This window comes from Microtus oregoni, unplaced genomic scaffold, assembly GCF_018167655.1.
Source record: "Microtus oregoni isolate MIOR12 unplaced genomic scaffold, Mior012 000054F_ref0000373, whole genome shotgun sequence".
NCBI classification, from domain to species: domain Eukaryota; kingdom Metazoa; phylum Chordata; class Mammalia; order Rodentia; family Cricetidae; genus Microtus; species Microtus oregoni.
In genome coordinates this window covers 4,987,612-5,006,452 of record NW_024543830.1, presented here as the reverse complement: position 1 = coordinate 5,006,452, position 18,841 = coordinate 4,987,612, and the positions used below count along the sequence as shown (strand labels likewise).

General features: G+C 47.8%; 1 protein-coding gene across 4 annotated transcripts in view; it reads left to right on the top strand.

Annotated features, from left to right (window-relative positions):
* Window positions 1-16,621, top strand: part of Bcl9 (BCL9 transcription coactivator) — an 86,883-nt gene extending 70,262 nt beyond the window's left edge. For 2 of the 4 annotated variants that reach the window (XM_041638149.1, XM_041638148.1), the window contains exons 4-10: window positions 2,881-3,193; window positions 4,048-4,364; window positions 6,374-6,560; window positions 7,328-7,427; window positions 9,663-11,901; window positions 12,901-13,161; window positions 14,302-16,621. In XM_041638149.1, the coding sequence (XP_041494083.1) occupies window positions 3,141-3,193; window positions 4,048-4,364; window positions 6,374-6,560; window positions 7,328-7,427; window positions 9,663-11,901; window positions 12,901-13,161; window positions 14,302-15,419 (4,275 nt within the window). In that variant the 5' untranslated portion in view covers window positions 2,881-3,140 and the 3' untranslated portion in view covers window positions 15,420-16,621. The remainder of the gene's footprint in view (window positions 1-2,880; window positions 3,194-4,047; window positions 4,365-6,373; window positions 6,561-7,327; window positions 7,428-9,662; window positions 11,902-12,900; window positions 13,162-14,301) is intronic. The other 2 variants (XM_041638150.1, XM_041638152.1) reach the window with 2 other exon arrangements.
* Window positions 16,622-18,841: the final 2,220 nt, after the last annotated feature.

Here is an 18,841-nt window from a genome sequence, read left to right as displayed (position 1 = left end):
GGGTAGGTAGAGCATATGGAGAAAATATGAAGTGGTTACCTGGCAGAAGGAGCTGACTGTCGAGTGGCTCCCCTTGCCCATACACGGCACTGCACTGTGAAGAATGCCCACCTGGGGCCCAAGGGTTTGGGCCAGACACAGCTCTACCACTAGCAGAGTGAACAGCAGTTTTTCATTATTAAGACAGGGAAGTAATAGTTGTCTTGTGAGGTTGCTGTGAATGAGCTGATCCATGTTTGAAGTGCTTAGAATGACGCCTAGGTCCTAGTGAAAATTTTCAGATTTCTGAAGAGAAGGGAGAAGCATGGAAGTAGACCTGAGGAGTGAGGCGTCTTCCCTCAGAAGGAAGTCCTCTGAGGGGGTTCTGTGTACGATGTTTTCCAGACCTTCACTGTTGGAGAGTTGTATTCTTCATGGCTGTCGTGAGATATCTGTGGGCTTTGCTCAGTTGTTCTTACTCTCAGAGGCAGCTAGAGCTAGGCCTGATGTCACCTTTGAGCACCTCTCTCAGGATAGGAATTAGACGCCTGGACTTCATTCTCAGCTCTTGTTCTTTCATGTTCCTTTTAACCTCTGTTCTGTCTGTCCATCCACAAACTAAGGCTGAGGAAACTGGGTTAGGAAGAGAGCCGGGGTCTGAGAGCGCTGATTGGCTAGAAAAGCCATTCCTGCCTGTGCACTCAGCTTCATTCAGGTGGGAAATAACTGCCGATCAAGGTCAGGGAAATTGTGAGAATAAGAAATTGTATGTGAAAGTACTTTGAAAATAAGAATATTTTATGTTCATGGCATCATTATTAGAAACAATCTATGCTTCCAGCTCATCATAAATGCCTGGCCGACAGATGAGCCAGTTGGATATTTGTGATGTATTTTGCATTTCTTGGGAAGAAGAGTGCAGCACAGACGCCGGGTGTTTTTGTTTTCTGAGAAGCTGATAAGTCATGGAGGACCCAGCTGTACCCTTAGTACATCATGCTGAGTAGTCCAGAGAGACCAGAGAACATACAATCAGGTTCTTGTCTTCAAAGAGCACAGTCTTCGCAGGGAGGAAATGACACAAAGGATTGCTCAGTGCCAGTGACCAAGCACTAGACTGTGGTGCCGACGGAAAGTGCTGGAGTTACACGCAGATTATACAGCTGATAACGGCTTTCCTTGGCGGAGGTAACACTCTGGCCTTGTCCGCCCGGGATTCGTTTGCTGTGTCTGCTTTACCGATGATTACTGGTTTTGAAAAAGAATGTAAAAAGTGGTTTCTGATCTTGACTTGTCACATTTGACAACCAAACCCATCCTATAGTTTAAACTGTAAAAGGAAACAGACCGAAGGTATTAGGGGATAGAAATGAGACCTTAAATGTAATCACGCTCAATGTGTTCTATAGAGTTCTGCTTCTGGAGCCAACTTAGATCTCTCCAGAATATCTTTTTCTAGTTCTCCTTCCTGCCTCCTTTACTAAAACAGGAAAAGATGTCGTTCTGTGTACTCAAAACTTCCCTAATTCCCTTCCTGGCCCAGGTGAAATAGGGACTAGTGGAAATGCCTAGTTGAAGGAATTTTGCACTGACAGTTATCATACCAGTTACCATACCACCACGATTTAACCATAACTAAGGAGCCTCCTGGTTTTAGTCAAGACTTTGAGACTCTCAAAATACGTGTGAGCTTCAACACACGAGCTGTTTCTAGCTCCTTTTAATTTTGTAGCCACTGATCCTTCACCAGACATTCCCTTCCTTCAGCCCCATACGTGGTCAGCCAGAGAGCAGCAGGTGGAGGAGAGGGACGAGCAGGTGGTGGTGGTTCCAGGAAGATGCTTGTGGAACCTCCTGGGAGGGACCCGTCATGGAGAGTATATACCATGGTTCCCTAGCCCACTGTCTGGGCTTCCCTAAATAAAGAACTTTTTTGTTTGTTCCATAGCTAGGTTTGGGAATATTTATTGACCTTTATGCTTCAAATTAGCCTTGCAAATTAGCTCAAAAAATACCTTAGCCTTCAAAGATACTCTTTTACCTTCAAAACTGTGGCTCATTGCCATGCTTCCCATGTCCCTGTCATTAAGGTGAGAACACAGGCACAAAATCTGCATAATTTAATAGAAGAATCGTGGAAATCGGGGACAGAACTGATTGAATTGGTATTAGCTTAATGTTTGTTTTCAGAAGTGTCTCCTTCGGTGCCCCATCACCCTCAAGCCCACAGAGTAAACGCATCGATAATTTGCTGCATGGTTTGAAATTGGAGTGGGCTTGTTATATGTCTCTGCGATTGTTTGCCACCACAGCCCAAACACCAGAGATCAGTACCCTCTGGTATGAAGGCATTATTTCAAAGCATACTTTGGAGGGAGACAACCCAAACCCATTGAGACTTTTGTATTCAGAAATAAACACAAGGCAGAAGAAATGGCTAAAAATGAAATGCTTTTCTCTCCTTCACAGAGACTGCTTGAAGGGAGGCCTATGTGCTCATCAGAAATCCTTAGTTTTCTTCAGTTGCTCAATTGCCAGAGCCAGTGGCTATGACATGGCTCTCACCCTTCCCCTTTATCCCTTGGGAGCTGAAGCATGGCCTAGATGTCTCTTGTTGTGCTGATCCTGTTGGAAGGTGTTTTCTTTTTCTTTCTTTTTTTTTTAATATTTATTTATTTATTATGTATACAATATTCTGTCTGTGTGTATGCCTGAAGGCCAGAAGAGGGCGCCAGACCTCATTACAGATGGTTGTGAGCCACCATGTGGTTGCTGGGAATTGAACTCAGAACCTTTGGAAGAGCAAGCAATGCTCTTAACCACTGAGCCATCTCTCCAGCCCTGGAAGGTGTTTTCTATCTTTGTTTTCATTCTTACCTTCTTTATGTCCTTTTTCTGTAGTGGGCCCTGGAGATGCGAGATTTTCCTTCGGCAGCAGGAGGCACACGCTCAGAGAATGCTGGAACTTCAAGGGGGAAGGACCCACTTCCACAGCAGAGAAAAACGAAGAGGAAAAAGGCGAGCTGGCAGCCAGCACTAAGGGACGTACCAAACAAGCAGTGGGCAACTGCCTCTGCCCCCAGCAGCTACTTCTGCTGCAGCCCGAGAGGAACTCGGTGAGCCCATCCCAGTTAGTGACCGAAAGCTCAGGATTTCAATCAATGCATTCCAGTAACCCTAAAGTGAGGAGCTCTCCGTCAGGAAACACACAGAGGTAAGGGCCCGGGCCTCACTGCCACCCCTCAGGGATGGCACGTGTATATCACACACACGGTGGATCAATGTGTAGTTAGACGCAGAATAGTCCCAAGTGGGAAAGAAAGAGGAAACAATGGAATAGTAACAGCTGGTAGCCAAACCTGATGCTACAATTTTTCTGGGTTATTCTCTCAGCCACCATTCCCATGCCTCCCACCTTCCCCCTTTCCCCACCCCTTACAAAGCACAAACAGAAGGACCTTAAAGACCAACCAGTACCATCTGTGGAAACTGAGGCATAGATTGATGAGGTCCTAGAGCTAAAACACCGCCTGGAGCCTTTGCCGTGTTTCTCAGTACTCAGACTGTAAAGAATGTCTTTCCTGGGGTGGGCTTGCCCTGCTTTGGTGCTGTGCTGCTGCTGGGAAGGGTAGGCACTAGTGGGTTTTCTTTCTGCCCTTGGGCCTGCTTGCTTGTTCTAGGCTTTCATTACAGCCGTTCCTTGTCATCAGCCTGGAGGTGGTAGTATTTTGATCTTAACGATGTCTGTTTGTTTACTCTGAGCTAGTCTTAGTGTGAGAGTCACTTTCCTATGTACATAGAAACGGTTGTCCTTTATTGACAGAAACCCTAGAGATAGGTCCCCATGTGACTCTAGTGTTCCTGGGCTCTGGAGGCCATTCTGTTTGATCCTCCTCTCTGTTGATAGCTCCAAGATGGGGGCCAGGGTGGCAGGGACCAGCATGTGGGCAAGGTTCGGTGTGGGGTGGGTTATTCCGCATGCAGGGTCTCCTAAAGTCATTATAGAAACACTAATTTGTACTGACCATATCTGGTATCTGATCTCTCTCTGTTATTTGTTTCTTTTAGTAGCCCTAAGTCAAAGCAGGAGGTGATGGTCCGTCCCCCTACAGTGATGTCCCCATCTGGAAACCCCCAGCTGGATTCCAAATTCTCCAATCAGGGTAAACCGGGGGGCTCAGCCAGCCAATCCCAGCCATCCCCCTGTGACTCCAAGAGTGGGGGCCATACCCCTAAAGCACTCCCTGGCCCAGGTGGGAGCATGGGGCTGAAGAATGGGGCTGGAAATGGTGCCAAGGGCAAGGGGAAAAGGGAGCGAAGTATTTCCGCCGACTCCTTTGATCAGAGAGATCCTGGGACTCCAAACGATGACTCTGACATTAAAGGTATGTCTATAAGCTCTTTGAGACTCAGAGGGAAGTTGGTGTTCCCTGGGGAAGGCTTCTGACATTTACTAGAGGCCAGAGGCTGCTGTCACTAAAGTGGGAGAGTTGGTGGCAGATTCAGGAACTGTCGCAGTTCAGGAGAGACCATTGCTTTTCATTTTTCTCCTCATTAAAAGAGAGGCTAGAACCCCTTGTTAAGGAGCTCTTGCTCTTGGATGTGCATGTGGTTTGAGCAGATGTTTCACCGGCCTAGGCTATGTTCAGGAGCATATTTCTGGCCTGTGCACTGTTGTCCTTCGCTCAAACCAGCCTGGGGCCCACGCTGGAGCAGGTTCCCTGGCATTCCCTCCTCTTGGAGAAATCCTCCACGACTTGGGTTTTGTGCTTGCTGGTTGCCACTTTGCCAGACTCCTAGACACAAGGGGAAGCCTTAATGGCCCTGGCACTAGTCCAGAGCTGTCACAGCTGATTTCAGTGTGGCATGAATGAGGTGGCTACCAGATGTGGTAGAGGTTTGGCAGGCACTACAGTGTAATGAGCCAGGAAACGGTATTGGTGTGGCATTTAAGGCTTTTTTCTTCCTACAGGAAAACTTAAAAGAAAAAAAAAAAAGATCTTAGGAGTAGGCCAGAATGTGAAGTTACAATTTAACAAGTGAAAATGAGATTTCCCCAGCCCAAAGTCAAAGGGAAAAGCTGAGTAATTACTCCCTGCCTCCTTCCCTTCCTTCCCCTTCCTGAAGTGTTCCTGGGAATTCTGTTACAAACCCCAGCACTCTCTTGGGGGTACAGTCAGCAAGACAAATAGTTGTCATCTTCAAGAGTTTGGGTGCACCTAGAAACCAATCATTAGACCACCAATACAAAATATGATCAATGCCAGAATACTAGAAGGGGCTATGAGTTCGATTAACAGGGGCATCCTGTCATGTCTAAGAAGTTTCTGGAAGGTTGCCTGGGAAGAGGGACAGGCATGCTAATATGTGCACTACAGACATACGCTAATATGTATACTACAGACATATGATAACGTGCACTTCAGGCATGCTAACATGTGTACCACAGACATGCTAATATGTGTACTACAGACATGATAACATGTGCAACACAGACATGATAACATGTGCCCTATAGACATGTGCTAATATGTGTGCTAAAGACATGCTGATATGTGCACTATAGACATGTGCTAATATGTATACTACAGGTATGCTAATATTTGTATTATAGACATATGCTAATATGTGCACTACAAATATGTGTTAATGTTTACTACAGACATGTTAATATATACACTATAAGCATGCCAATATGTGCACTGTAGACATGTATGTGTACTGTAGACATATACTAATATGGGCGATGTAAACTTGTGCTAATATGTGTATTACAGACATGCTAATATGTGCACTACAGATATATGCTAATATTTATAATACAGACATGCTAATATGTGTACCACAGACATGCTAATATGTATACAACAGACATATGTTAATATGGGCACTATAGACATATATGTATACTACAGACGTGCTAATATATGTACTACAGACATGTGCTAACATGTGTACTACAGACAGTGCTCACATGTGCAGCACAGACATGCTAACATGTGCTTTAGACATGCTAATATGTGCACTACAGACATGTGCTTACGTGCACACAACAGACATGCTAATATGTGCACTATAGACAAGTGCTTACATGCACACTATAGACATGCTAATATGTGCACTATAGACATGCTAACATATGTACTACAGACATGTGTTAACGTGTTAATATGTGCACTACAGACAGAAGAGAAGATGGGAGGATTGCTATAGAGTGAATCATTTAGGGGAAAAAGTATTGGAGATATATGAGTAGAAGAGATGTTTCCACTTAGCAAGGAACTTGTTCTTGAAGTTTTCAAGCTGGATTTGTGTGTGATTCTGTAATTATTGGTGGGAAGGCTGGGGCAGGCAGTTTGTTCTCTCTATGACAGCGAGTCTTTCATTCTTTTAGAATGTAATTCTGCAGACCACATCAAGTCCCAGGACTCCCAGCACACACCACACTCCATGACCCCATCAACTGCTACAGCCCCCAGGTCTTCCACTCCTCATGGCCAAACTACTGCCCCAGAACCCATACCTGCTCAGAAGACTCCAGCCAAAGTGGTGTATGTGTTTTCTACTGAGATGGCAAATAAGTAAGTCGGTGGCTGTGTCTTAGTGTAGAGCACGCCTTGTGTGTTGTGGAACCAGAGCTCTTATTCTTCTGCCCTGGGCTGGGGTAGCTGCGGACAGTGCTTCATTGGCTATGTTGGGGGAGAGAGAGTGTGAGGATATGTGAAACACGAGTTGAGTGCACAATATGCACTTTTCTGTGATTTGTATGTTCTTTTTTTTAAAAAAAAAATACCACTAACACTACATGTCTATACTAGAATAATGAGAAAATATAAGGAGAACAATCTCTAAATTCACCAAAAGTAGCTACTGTGCACAGTTTGCCGTGTGTGTTTCAGGTGGTTGGATGAAGCAGTGAAGTGTTTACTTATCAGGAATACCTACACTTCACCCTCCTCTCACAAGGCACAGGGTGGATCTTCACAGTTCTGCATCTCTAGATGTGTGGAATTCCATGTTCGCCTTTCCTAGCTGCTGTTTGAATGAGGGTTTTCTGTAAAACGCCTAACTGGATTGGATTGAATTGAAGATCTTTAGTGTGTTGTTGCTGTTTTTCAATGCCTCTGCGGGAATTGGCTTGTAGTCATCTTCTGACTTCAGACATTTGATGAGAAATGATAAGCATAAATAATAAAGTGTGTTCCCTTTGATGTCTTCTCATTCACCATTCCTAGTGGTTCTGTATACCCCATCCAGAACCTTGGAAGCCCCGTCCAGGGTGGGCACATGTAGAACCGCAACTCACAAAACAGAAGCAAGTGCTAGTGCATTGTCTCTGTCTTTGCAGGGCTGCAGAGGCTGTACTGAAGGGCCAGGTCGAAACGATTGTCTCTTTCCATATCCAGAACATCTCCAACAGCAAGACAGAGAGAAGCACAGCCCCCCTGGTATGTTATTTAGAACTGGAATAATGGCATCAAGGTTCTGCAATGCCTGAGAAGGGGATAAATTAAATTGCTGGCACAAGCAGCATCTTGGGTATTTAACTGTAGGATCTTAGGCTTATCTTATCACATGGTCGGAAGTGACAGCTCAGCCTAATGCCACTGTAATTGAAGTATGGTGACTCTCCAGGTGATTCTTATTTGTTTCAGATCGAGACCCGTTGAGTGCTTTTTTTAAAAAATTTATTTTATTATTTTGTGTGTATGAGTGTTTTGCCTGCATGTATATCTGTGTGCCACATACTTGCCTGGTACCCGAGGAGGTGGAGAACCTCCATGTGGATGCTGGGAATCAAGCCCAGGTTCTTTCCAAGAACAACAAGTACTCTTAACCAGTGATCCAAGTGCTTTTTAATATCTTGATATTTTCAAAATTATAGTTGAGTCTGTTCCTTACCTAGATCTTAAGTACCCAGTATAAACTACACTAGAGAAAAAGTATGCAGTGTTTCTTGTAACCATATAGATTTCCATGTGGAATCAAAACCATTTGTTGTGAAGAGGCACTGTACCAGATCCTGGGATCAGATTTAAAGTCCTAGACACAGTTTCTGCTTTCAAAGAGCATAAAGTCCAATCCTGAGATGAGTCTTAGACAAGAAAAAAGGTTGAATGACAATAAGCAATCAGTTGTAATTCAAGATAAAATAGGTGGCTTCTTTTCTAGTTTATTTATCAAAGAGGGCTCCATCTCCAGGGTCCAGCAGCACTTGGGCTTTCCTAAGGTCGGACAAGGTGCTTCACACTCCCCAACCCCTCCACTACTCAGTGGTGGAGGACAGGTACAAACCCCTGGTCCTGGAGTGCGCGGGGCATGTTGTCATGCAGTTGTCTTAATGACAGTTCCTAATACAGCTGTCTGCTCCACTTTATCTGGGACTAAAATGACAGTGGAACAGGAGTTGAGGAGGGGATTGGTAAAGACTCAGTGGTCTCCTCTCCACTTCTTTATGACATCAGTACCCACCTGTAGCAAACTCATCAAAACAGGCAGCAATACCAAACCTGAAATAGCAACTAAGCAAAGGTGTCCTCTACAGACATGGAATACGCTTTTGATCATTCAGAGACATACACATTCATATCACAAATAAACACACCATAGACACTTGTAAATATACATTTATGTTTGAAACATAAACTGTTCATATGTATAGATAGACATGAAGATTCATGTATACATTTACACAGGCAAACAGTCCAACTGAGAGCAAAAAGGCATCTTCCAAACACCGTGTCCATGTTGTCGGTGAGCTCGCGTTTGTCTGGATGTAGTGTAGCAGCCGTCCTTAATGATAAGCAGTCATCAGCCCGTTAAATGGAACAGCTTTGTTGATTGGAAAAAACAGATCCAGAGACACTGTGTGCTAGATAGTCTCAGGTTTCTCTACAGACACTTCCTGCCTGCAGATTGTCTTACTACGCCAAGATACAAACTCTTATCAAATATGGAATCAGTGATCACAAACTGAAAGCAGAAACCAGAGACAGCAGGTCCATGGAGACTCGAGAGGAAGTAAGCTGGTGGTCACTCCACAGAGGAGTAAGCTGGTGGTCACTCCACAGAGGAGTAAGCTGGTGGTCACTCCACAGAGGAGTAAGCTGGTGGTCACTCCACAGAGGAGTAAGCTGGTGGTCACTCCACAGAGGAGTAAGCTGGTGGTCACTCTATAGAGGAGTAAGCTGGTGGTCACTCTACAAAGGAGCCTTGGCATGGAGCAGCCTTCCCGACTGCAAAACCACAAGTGACTTTTAGTTTCTCTTTCAGTTAGAAATATCAGACCTTTGGATTGATAGTGAGAAGTCTGAATGGCCAGGGAAAAAGGAAAAGGTATTGGGTATAACCACCCATATACCAAAAAACGAATCTTTCCCTAAGTCAGAGCATTGCAGACACCTCAAAATAGATGCTCAGAGCCTAGCACATGCATGAAGTTATTGAAACCTAATTTTTGGGAAGAGAAAGAGGGTGCTGCTATTCAGTATCAGGTTTAAGAAGCGGGGGGTGGGGGGGGATTAAAAAATAAACGTGCTTCATGTCCAAAAATTGGTTATCCATGAAAGGCAGTATCAGTATGGATTTATGTTACTGGGACACAACTTTTATATCTTATTTCTTTAATTGCCCTTCTGCTCAGTTCACCATTATGTAATACAAAGCATCTTCTTTGTCTTCAGAACACACAGATACCCGCCCTTCGGAATGATCCAAAACCTCTGCCACAGCAGCCGCCAGCTCCCACCAACCAGGACCAGAACTCTTCGCAGAGTGCCAGACTGCAGCCAACTCCGCCCATTCAGGCACCAGCACCCAAGCCTGCTGCAGCCCCGCGTCCCCTGGACCGGGACAGTCCCGGGGTAGAAAATAAACTGATTCCTTCTGTGGGCAGTCCTGCCAGCTCCACTCCACTGCCCCCAGATGGTACTGGGCCAAACTCGACACCCAACAATCGAGCAGTGACCCCTGTCTCCCAGGGGAGCAATAGCTCTTCAGCAGATCCCAAAGCCCCCCCACCTCCACCAGTGTCCAGTGGCGAGCCCCCTACACTGGGCGAGAACCCTGACGGCCTGTCTCAGGAGCAGCTGGAGCACCGGGAACGCTCCTTACAGACTCTGAGAGATATCCAGCGCATGCTCTTCCCCGATGAGAAAGAGTTCACAGCAGGACAAACAGGGGGTCCCCAGCCAAACACTGGGGTTTTAGATGGACCTCAGAAAAAACCAGAAGGGCCAATACAGGCCATGATGTCTCAATCCCAAAGCCTAGGTAAGGGACCTGGGCCCCGGACAGATGTGGGAGCTCCATTTGTCCCTCAGGGACACAGAGATGTGCCCTTTTCTCCAGATGAAATGGTCCCACCCTCTGTGAACTCCCAGCCTGGGCCCATCGGACCCGACCACCTGGACCATATGACTCCTGAGCAGATAGCGTGGCTGAAGCTGCAGCAGGAGTTTTATGAAGAGAAGAGGAGAAAGCAGGAGCAGGTGGTTGTCCAGCAGTGCTCACTCCAGGACATGATGGTCCATCAGCATGGGCCCCGAGGAGTGGTCCGAGGGCCTCCCCCTCCATACCAGATGGCCCCGAGTGAAGGCTGGGCACCTGGGGCAGAGCCATTTCCTGATGGGATCAACATTTCACATTCTCTACCCCCAAGGGGCATGGCTCCCCACCCCAACATGCCAGGGAGCCAGATGCGCCTTCCTGGGTTTGCAGGAATGATAAATTCTGAGATGGAGGGACCGAATGTACCCAACCCGGCATCCAGACCAGGTCTTACTGGAGTCAGTTGGCCAGACGATGTGCCAAAAATACCAGACGGTCGAAGTTTTCCTCCTGCCCAGGGTGTCTTCAGTGGTCCTGGCCGAGGAGAGCGGTTCCCAAACCCCCAAGGCTTGTCTGAAGAGATGTTTCAACAGCAGCTGGCGGAGAAGCAGCTGGCTCTCCCCCCAGGGATGAGCATGGAGGGCGTCAGGCCCGGCGTGGAAATGAATAGGATGATCCCAGGCTCCCAGCGCCACATGGAGCCGGGAAGTAACCCTATTTTCCCTCGAGTACCAGTTGAGGGTCCTCTGAGCCCATCCAGGGGTGACTTTCCCAAAGGAATGCCTCCACAGATAGGCCCTGGTCGGGAGCTTGAGTTCGGGATGGTTCCTGGGGGGATGAAGGGGGATGTCAGTCTAAACGTCAACATGGGATCCAGCTCTCAGATGATACCTCAGAAGATGAGAGAGGCTGGGGCAGGCCCTGAGGATATGATGAAGTTACGCCCTGGTAGCTCAGACATGTTGCCTGCCCAGCAGAAAATGGTACCCCTGCCATTTGGTGAGCACCCTCAGCAGGAGTATGGTGTGGGTCCCAGGCCGTTCCTTCCCATGTCTCAGGGTCCAGGCAGCAACAGTGGCTTGCGGAATCTCAGAGAACCAATTGGGCCCGACCAAAGGACTAACAGCCGGCTCAGTCATATGCCACCACTACCTCTCAACCCTTCCAGTAACCCCACTAGCCTCAACACAGCTCCTCCGGTTCAGCGTGGGCTGGGGCGGAAGCCTTTGGATATATCTGTGGCAGGCAGCCAGGTGCATTCCCCAGGCATTAACCCCCTGAAGTCTCCTACAATGCACCAAGTCCAGTCTCCGATGCTGGGCTCGCCCTCGGGGAACCTCAAGTCCCCTCAGACTCCATCACAGCTGGCAGGCATGCTGGCAGGCCCAGCTGCTGCTGCTTCCATTAAGTCCCCTCCTGTCTTGGGGTCTGCTGCTGCTTCGCCTGTTCACCTCAAGTCTCCATCACTTCCTGCCCCATCGCCTGGATGGACCTCCTCTCCCAAACCTCCCCTCCAGAGTCCTGGGATCCCTCCAAACCACAAAGCGCCCCTCACCATGGCCTCCCCAGCCATGCTGGGAAGTGTAGAGTCAGGTGAGTGTGCTCACATCCTCACCGTTGTAGCTGAAGGTTGCTAGAATTTGTATTTTAAGAAAACTCAGGTCTTGATGGTATTGTCAAAATTTGTTGCAAGGTGTATGATGGTCAGTAATTCCTGGCAGAAAGTGTAGTTAGTTCCCTGAGTAATTTACATTTGCGCATGAATACATAATGGTGAAATAGAATGTCAGCAGTGGTTAAATGTGGCTTCCTAAAATACTGGAACCACTCATTTCAGGGGTTACTGTCCAGTCAAAAGAATGAATATAAGCCCAACCAGGGTGAGGGGCCTGCGCTAAGACCTAGGAGGATCCTCCTTGGTAGACTGCTGTCGTCACACATCGGCTGCTGTTTGCTACAGTGTTTTCTTCCAAGGAGAGACTCTGGCTGATGATGATATTTTCCCAAATGGGACCGAGGTGGTCAGTGAAGTAGCCCTGGGGTGTTAACTACTAGGTTAGTGCCATCTCCACTTGAAACACTAGAATCAGAATGAGGCAGGCGATTTACCCTAGCAGAGCTAAAACATCTCTCTGTGGGGTAGCAGTTCACTAGCGCAGTGGGGTGGAGCAGCCAGCCACCTCAGACGTGTTTGTCGTGGAAATTAAGCAGGAGTTTGTGCAGAGAGATGGGGTTAGCACCCGAGGGTAGAGTACAAGCCTCTCTCCTTGGCGTGTAAGTACCTGAGTCACGATTGGCAGGGAAAGAGATCCGCTTGTTTCACACCAATCGTCGTGCGTTGTCTGTAAGCTGTGTTCTCCCCAAGCTTAACTAATATTTCTAGCACATTCCTGATGTGTTTGTCTTCACATCTGCTGATCCATCACCTCTACGTCACACTGTGGTGTCCCTCTGCACAGAGCCTGACTGGAAGACTGAGTTCCCTGCCCTGTTCACCTGTCTTGTTCTCAGCCTCTCTGGGCCATAGACACAGCACCCAGCACCGTTCAGGAAGTGTCTAATCCCACACCTACTTTTGCTTTGTTCTGTTAGGTGGCCCCCCACCTCCTACAGCCAGCCAGCCTGCCTCTGTGAACATCCCAGGAAGTCTTCCTTCTAGCACACCTTACACCATGCCTCCAGAGCCAACCCTTTCCCAGAACCCACTCTCAATTATGATGTCGCGAATGTCCAAGTTTGCGATGCCCAGTTCTACCCCGTTATACCACGATGCCATCAAGACTGTGGCCAGCTCTGATGACGACTCCCCTCCAGCTCGTTCGCCCAACTTGCCGTCAATGAATAATATGCCAGGTAAGACACGGCGGAACTGGTCCTGGGTAAAGCAGCAGCTTTGTAAACACCTACATAGATGGAAGTTGAATAAATTGAAGAATGCACTCTGAATTTCTGTAAACTGAAGTGCCTTGCCCAGATGACGCTGGGCCAGCGTGGTTCTGAGCTGGTGAGAAGGAAAGCGGCCCGTGTGGTCTGTTCGGTAATGGTGATCTGATCTTGTGTTGGGGTGCGTTTTGGGTTGGGCTCTCCTAAAGCAGTACTGTAGAGCCTCTTTTTAATATACTGACTGCACTGTCTTTTATTTCTGAGTTTCCGGGCTGCTCTTCTGGGTGGGCAGCTTCAGAGCCCAGGTCCTGCCTCGCGTCCTGTACACTTTCCTCCTGTGCTCACTCCTGCCAGCCCCGCTACCAGGGTATGACCTGGAATGGTGATGGTCAGCAGGGAACTGTGGCTTCTCAGCCATGGGTATCTGGTTCCAATTTCATCCTGATTGTTAGGCACGCTGTCTGTTCATCAGTGATCCTAACTAACCGGGTTAGGACATGCTCTGTGACTGTCACAAGCAGCAGCGTTATTGGTTATAATTCCTAGAGAACAAATACATATCCCCGAGTCAGCTGCAGTGTTCCTTGGCTATAAGTCACTGTTTCTTTAATGGTTTATAGCCTGGGGCTTTAATGCCCTCTTTATGGCAATACAGAATAATGCTAAATTCTGATTGAGAAAAAGACCTGCTTGGTTTCCTTCCTGATATTTGTGCTACTTGAACTTAAGAGACTAGACTGATGGATCCTGTCTCCAGAGCAGGCTGCACATGAGCCTCCCCACCCCCAGACGATTGTTTTCTCCTATATGAGCTGCCTCCAATGAAGAAGACCAGGCTCATTTGAAAGTTGACTTAGACCTTTTCAGAAAGAATGTCTTCTGTGCTGTCTTTAGTCATACAGTTAAAAGGCTCGATCCTGTGTTGTCTGTTTCCCAGTGTTGCTGGTCTGTGTGCCTCCAAGTGTGTTACAACTTTTGGTGACAGGGATTATGGATTTTCCCAGCACAATGAACATATCACATAATAATTTTTTTGTTAATGTGATTTGTTAGAATTTTTGTGAGTTGCTTTTAGTTGAGTTGATTCCTTTGATATCTTTATTTTTCTAGGAATGGGCATTAATACACAGAATCCTCGAATTTCAGGTCCAAACCCTGTGGTTCCGATGCCAACCCTCAGCCCGATGGGAATGACCCAGCCACTCTCTCACTCCAATCAGATGCCCTCTCCTAATGCCATGGGACCCAGCATACCTCCTCATGGGGTACCAATGGGGCCTGGCTTGATGTCACACAATCCTATCATGGGACATGGGTCCCAGGAGCCTCCAATGGTACCTCAAGGACGCATGGGCTTCCCCCAGGGCTTCCCTCCAGTACAGTCTCCTCCTCAGCAGGTTCCATTCCCTCACAATGGCCCCGCTGGGGGACAAGGCAACTTCCCAGGAGGAATAGGATTCCCAGGAGAAGGCCCGCTTGGTCGCCCCAGCAACCTGCCCCAAAGTACAGCAGATGCAGCACTTTGCAAGCCTGGAGGCCCAGGGGCTCCTGACTCCTTCACTGTCCTGGGGAACAGCATGCCTTCCGTGTTTACAGACCCAGATCTGCAAGAGGTAATCCGACCTGGAGCCACCGGAATACCTGAGTTCGATCTCTCCCGCATTATCCCTTCAGAGAAGCCCAGCCAGACACTGCAGTACTTCCCTCGAGGGGAAGTCCCAGGCCGCAAACAGCCACAGGGTCCTGGACCTGGATTTTCTCACATGCAGGGGATGATGAGCGATCAAGCCCCTAGAATGGGACTAGCATTACCTGGCATGGGAGGCCCGGGGCCAGTAGGAACTCCAGACATTCCTCTTGGTTCATCTCCATCCATGCCAGGCCACAATCCAATGAGACCACCAGCCTTTCTCCAGCAAGGCATGATGGGACCTCATCACCGGATGATGTCACCAGCACAATCCGCAATGCCCGGCCAAGCCACCCTGATGACCAATCCAGCTGCTGCTGTGGGCATGATTCCTGGCAAGGATCGGGGGCCTGCTGGGCTCTATACCCACCCAGGGCCTGTGGGCTCTCCAGGCGTGATGATGTCCATGCAGGGCATGATGGGACCCCAACAGAACATCATGATCCCGCCGCAGATGAGGCCCCGGGGCATGGCTGCTGATGTGGGCATGGGTGGATTTAGCCAAGGACCTGGCAACCCAGGAAACATGATGTTTTAAGCTGCTACACTTGGATGTGCCCATCCTTGTCGAGGAGATTCCAGGTCCTGTGAGCTGCCCTGATGGAGTTCCAGGAGTCCTCACTGTTGGTCACGCAATAGGAAAAGAGCGACCGGGGGCTGCTTTGGGGGAAGAGGGAACCGAGAATGTATGGATTTACCGGAAAACAAAATATTCATTTAACCAACAGGTGTGTTTTTTTTAAGATTTATTTTTTAAAAATTATTTTTGTGGACTTGGGGATCCCGTGATGGCACCTCCTTTGGGGAATCGTAACCGTGCTTTGAGAGTCGCCATCAGTCATGTGTTGCACCATTCTTGCGTGTTTACGTCCTTTGGACTGGCTTCTCCCAGGATTCTTTTCTGTTTTGACTTTTGATTTGGGCTTTATTTTGTGTGTGTGAGTGCGTGCGTGCGTGTGTGTGTGTGTGTGTGTACTGTACTATATTGTAAAAGGGATTTTAGCAGAGACTTTAGTCTTTGGGGCAAGAGGAGAACAGGAGTGCTGGGTTGTTTACTTTAGATGGAGAATCCATCTTCAGACCTTGGACTATTTTCTTTCAACTCCAGTGTATAGAAAAACCAAACTACGACCTCAGAGCAGAGTATTAATGAAAAGCACAAAAAAAGGAGCTAAGTTCAGCAGGGGTGGGGGGAGGGGGGAAATTTTCTTTTTAAAAATACTGACACTTGGGACATTTGTTTTCCAGTCCCCTGCGCTCCAGCGCAGCCTGTCTCTCCCGGTGTACAAACCCACCTCACGGTTCTCTCCCTTCCTCTCTTCCTCCAGTTCCTTGGTTAAGTGTGTTTCCTTCCCTGTGACCCCGCTGGTGACCCTCAGCTTCCCCCTCTCTCCACTTCCCCTTGGCAGCTGCAATACCCGGGTTCTCTGGGGGACACTCTAGGGAGGCCTGGCCTCTGCCTCCCCTGCCCTCTGGCCCCTCCCTTCCCGGCTGTGCTCTTCCTTGCCACCTTGTTTCTTGTTCTCCTTTTCTTAGGAATTCCCAAGTGAATTTTATTAATGTGGGAATGGAACCAATGCTAAAAGCTATCCAGGATTTTGTTTTTGTTTTGAATTTTGTGTTCTTTCCCCTTCCTCCCTGTTCCCATGCGTGAAACGTTCTGTGTAATCTTCATTAAATTTGGTACAAAACCACTTGCCAGAGCTGTGGTGTCAGAAAATAAATATATTGTTTCTTACAAAACTGAACCGCTTTGTCGTGCCTTTGGATTCCTGTTCCTTTGGTGTCAGGTCTGATACATTGGTTGCCCTGTGACCAGATCCTCGTATTGGAATTAGCCCCGTAGGGATGGGGAAAGAGGAAGGAGCACACCTTGCTGTCAACGAGTGTTCCTAGGAAATACAGTCAGAGCAGAAGAGCAGCGCTGACCTCACAGCTGACCTTCCCCACGAGAGCAAGAACTGGCCCTTGCTAGGGTCCTGGATGAGAGCCAGCAAAATGGTGTAGCTCAATTAGGAAGGCCAAGTTATATCTTTTGTTATTTAAATAAGTTTTAAGCCCTGCCCCCAGATCTTCCTGGGGTAAAATACCATTGCACCTACACATCCTGTCTTTTGACTAGCCACAAGATTGTGTGGTCCCTTCTGACGACCCTCCTCTCCAGCCTGCCCCTGGTCACTTCTGTACTGTACCAATCTGTGCAGAGTCTACTTCCCACCATGCGAGCCTGGCACATTGGTGTGGTGTGTATCCTGCAAGGTACACTTGGTGCTCGCTCTTCTATTCCTGTACAGTTGGTTTTGTTCTGGTGTGTGTATTTCTTTTGAGTTGTAAAGCACTTGGAGATCAGTGACTGGGCGTGTGCGTGTATGTGTGTGCATGCACGCACGTGCGCATGCATGCGTGTCTGTGTTCTGAGGTGAGAGAAGCTGAGCCACAAGCAGCAGGTGCAGGGCTCCCTGCAGTCAGACCTGAACAAATTAGACTTTGCTGCTGTTTCACACTCTGTTGGCGGTGAATGCTGCTCTCTCTGACAAGAGTTTCTGAGGAGCTGCTTTCGTCCGCAGCTGTAGTCCGCCCGCTCACCAACACAGGAGCCCAAACAACAAAAAGGAACGTGAACTTTGGGGAATCCATGGTGCCGGTCTCCTCTGTGTGCGCTTTCCTTTGGTTTTTAAGAGGACCTATGAGATACGTCATAGTCGTCTTTACAGGTGGAGGGAGCAGTCGAACCGTGAGTTTCAGAAGTGACCTAATCCAATCTACTCTGTTGATGTTGGATGATAACATTTTATGTTGTAGAGACATGGGCTAGGGAAATGACTGTGATTCGTGAACTAGGCTGCCCCCGTTTCTGGTGTTTTCTGGAGCACAGGGGACCAAGAGATGAAACCCTCACGAGACACTGATCTGGGCCCGGCTGGAGCAGCTCCACTTTCTACTGCATATTCTGTTGCAGTCACCAGTGGAATTTGGTCCCATGGCTACTATCCCAAGCAGAGGGTTGATCTAAAAGCAGATGTTCACTTGGAAGGGCAGCCAGAGATGGGTCGCCAGGTGCAGAAGCAGTCACAGCCTGCTGGGGGACCTTAGGTGTGGCACTCCTCTCCTGCGGCCCCCTGCTGGAGAACTTGCGGTGGTGCAGGTAAAAATGTTGAGTTGTTTTAAAGACTTGTACATCTTTCTTCTTGTTCTTCATCAGCCACACTTCATCACAACTATCTTTGGTAAACCAACTTTATGTGGGGTTAGGTGTAATTTCTAACTTAGTAGGATTATTATAAAAGCACACTTTTGAGAGATTGAATGTGGGTGTGTGGAAAACTTACAATGCAGGGTCTTTAAAAAAAACAGTGGCAATGATGTAATAATGACGAAGTGAAGGCTCAGCCGGTTTCTCTATCCAAACAGTTTGGGTTTTAGTGGAAATAATTAAATCCTAGCTTGTTCAGGACTAAGGGTGTGGGGTGGGTCCTCGCTGTTCTTAGGGGCTGTTAAGGACTAGGTTGCATTTTCTCTAATGTGATGTAGCCTGCAGTTATAGATGAAAACAGACAAATATCTGTGGTCATCTAGTGTAAGGTGTGGTGTGAGAAGACGAAATACTTTGTGCGGTGCAATCCTGTGCACTGGAACCCAAGGCCTCATGTGCTATGCTGTGATCTACCACCATGCTCTAGACCCCTAGCCTAAGGCTCACTTTTAAACAGTTTCGATGTTTGAAGCTGCTTCTAAAACAATTGATCCATTTCTCCCAGCCTTCCTCAGCTCCACTTCTTAATGTTGTAAGTCCAGCTCAAGAACACTCATCGGCATTGGCTCCTGGGATGGATTGCCTGTGCAGGTAGACGGGACCCCAGCATAGTTCAGTGTGTGTGTGTTGGGGGTGAGGGTATCACTTTAGCATTAATACAGAGGTCCCATGTTTCCATATTTCCCTGTGCTCCACATATTGTTGAG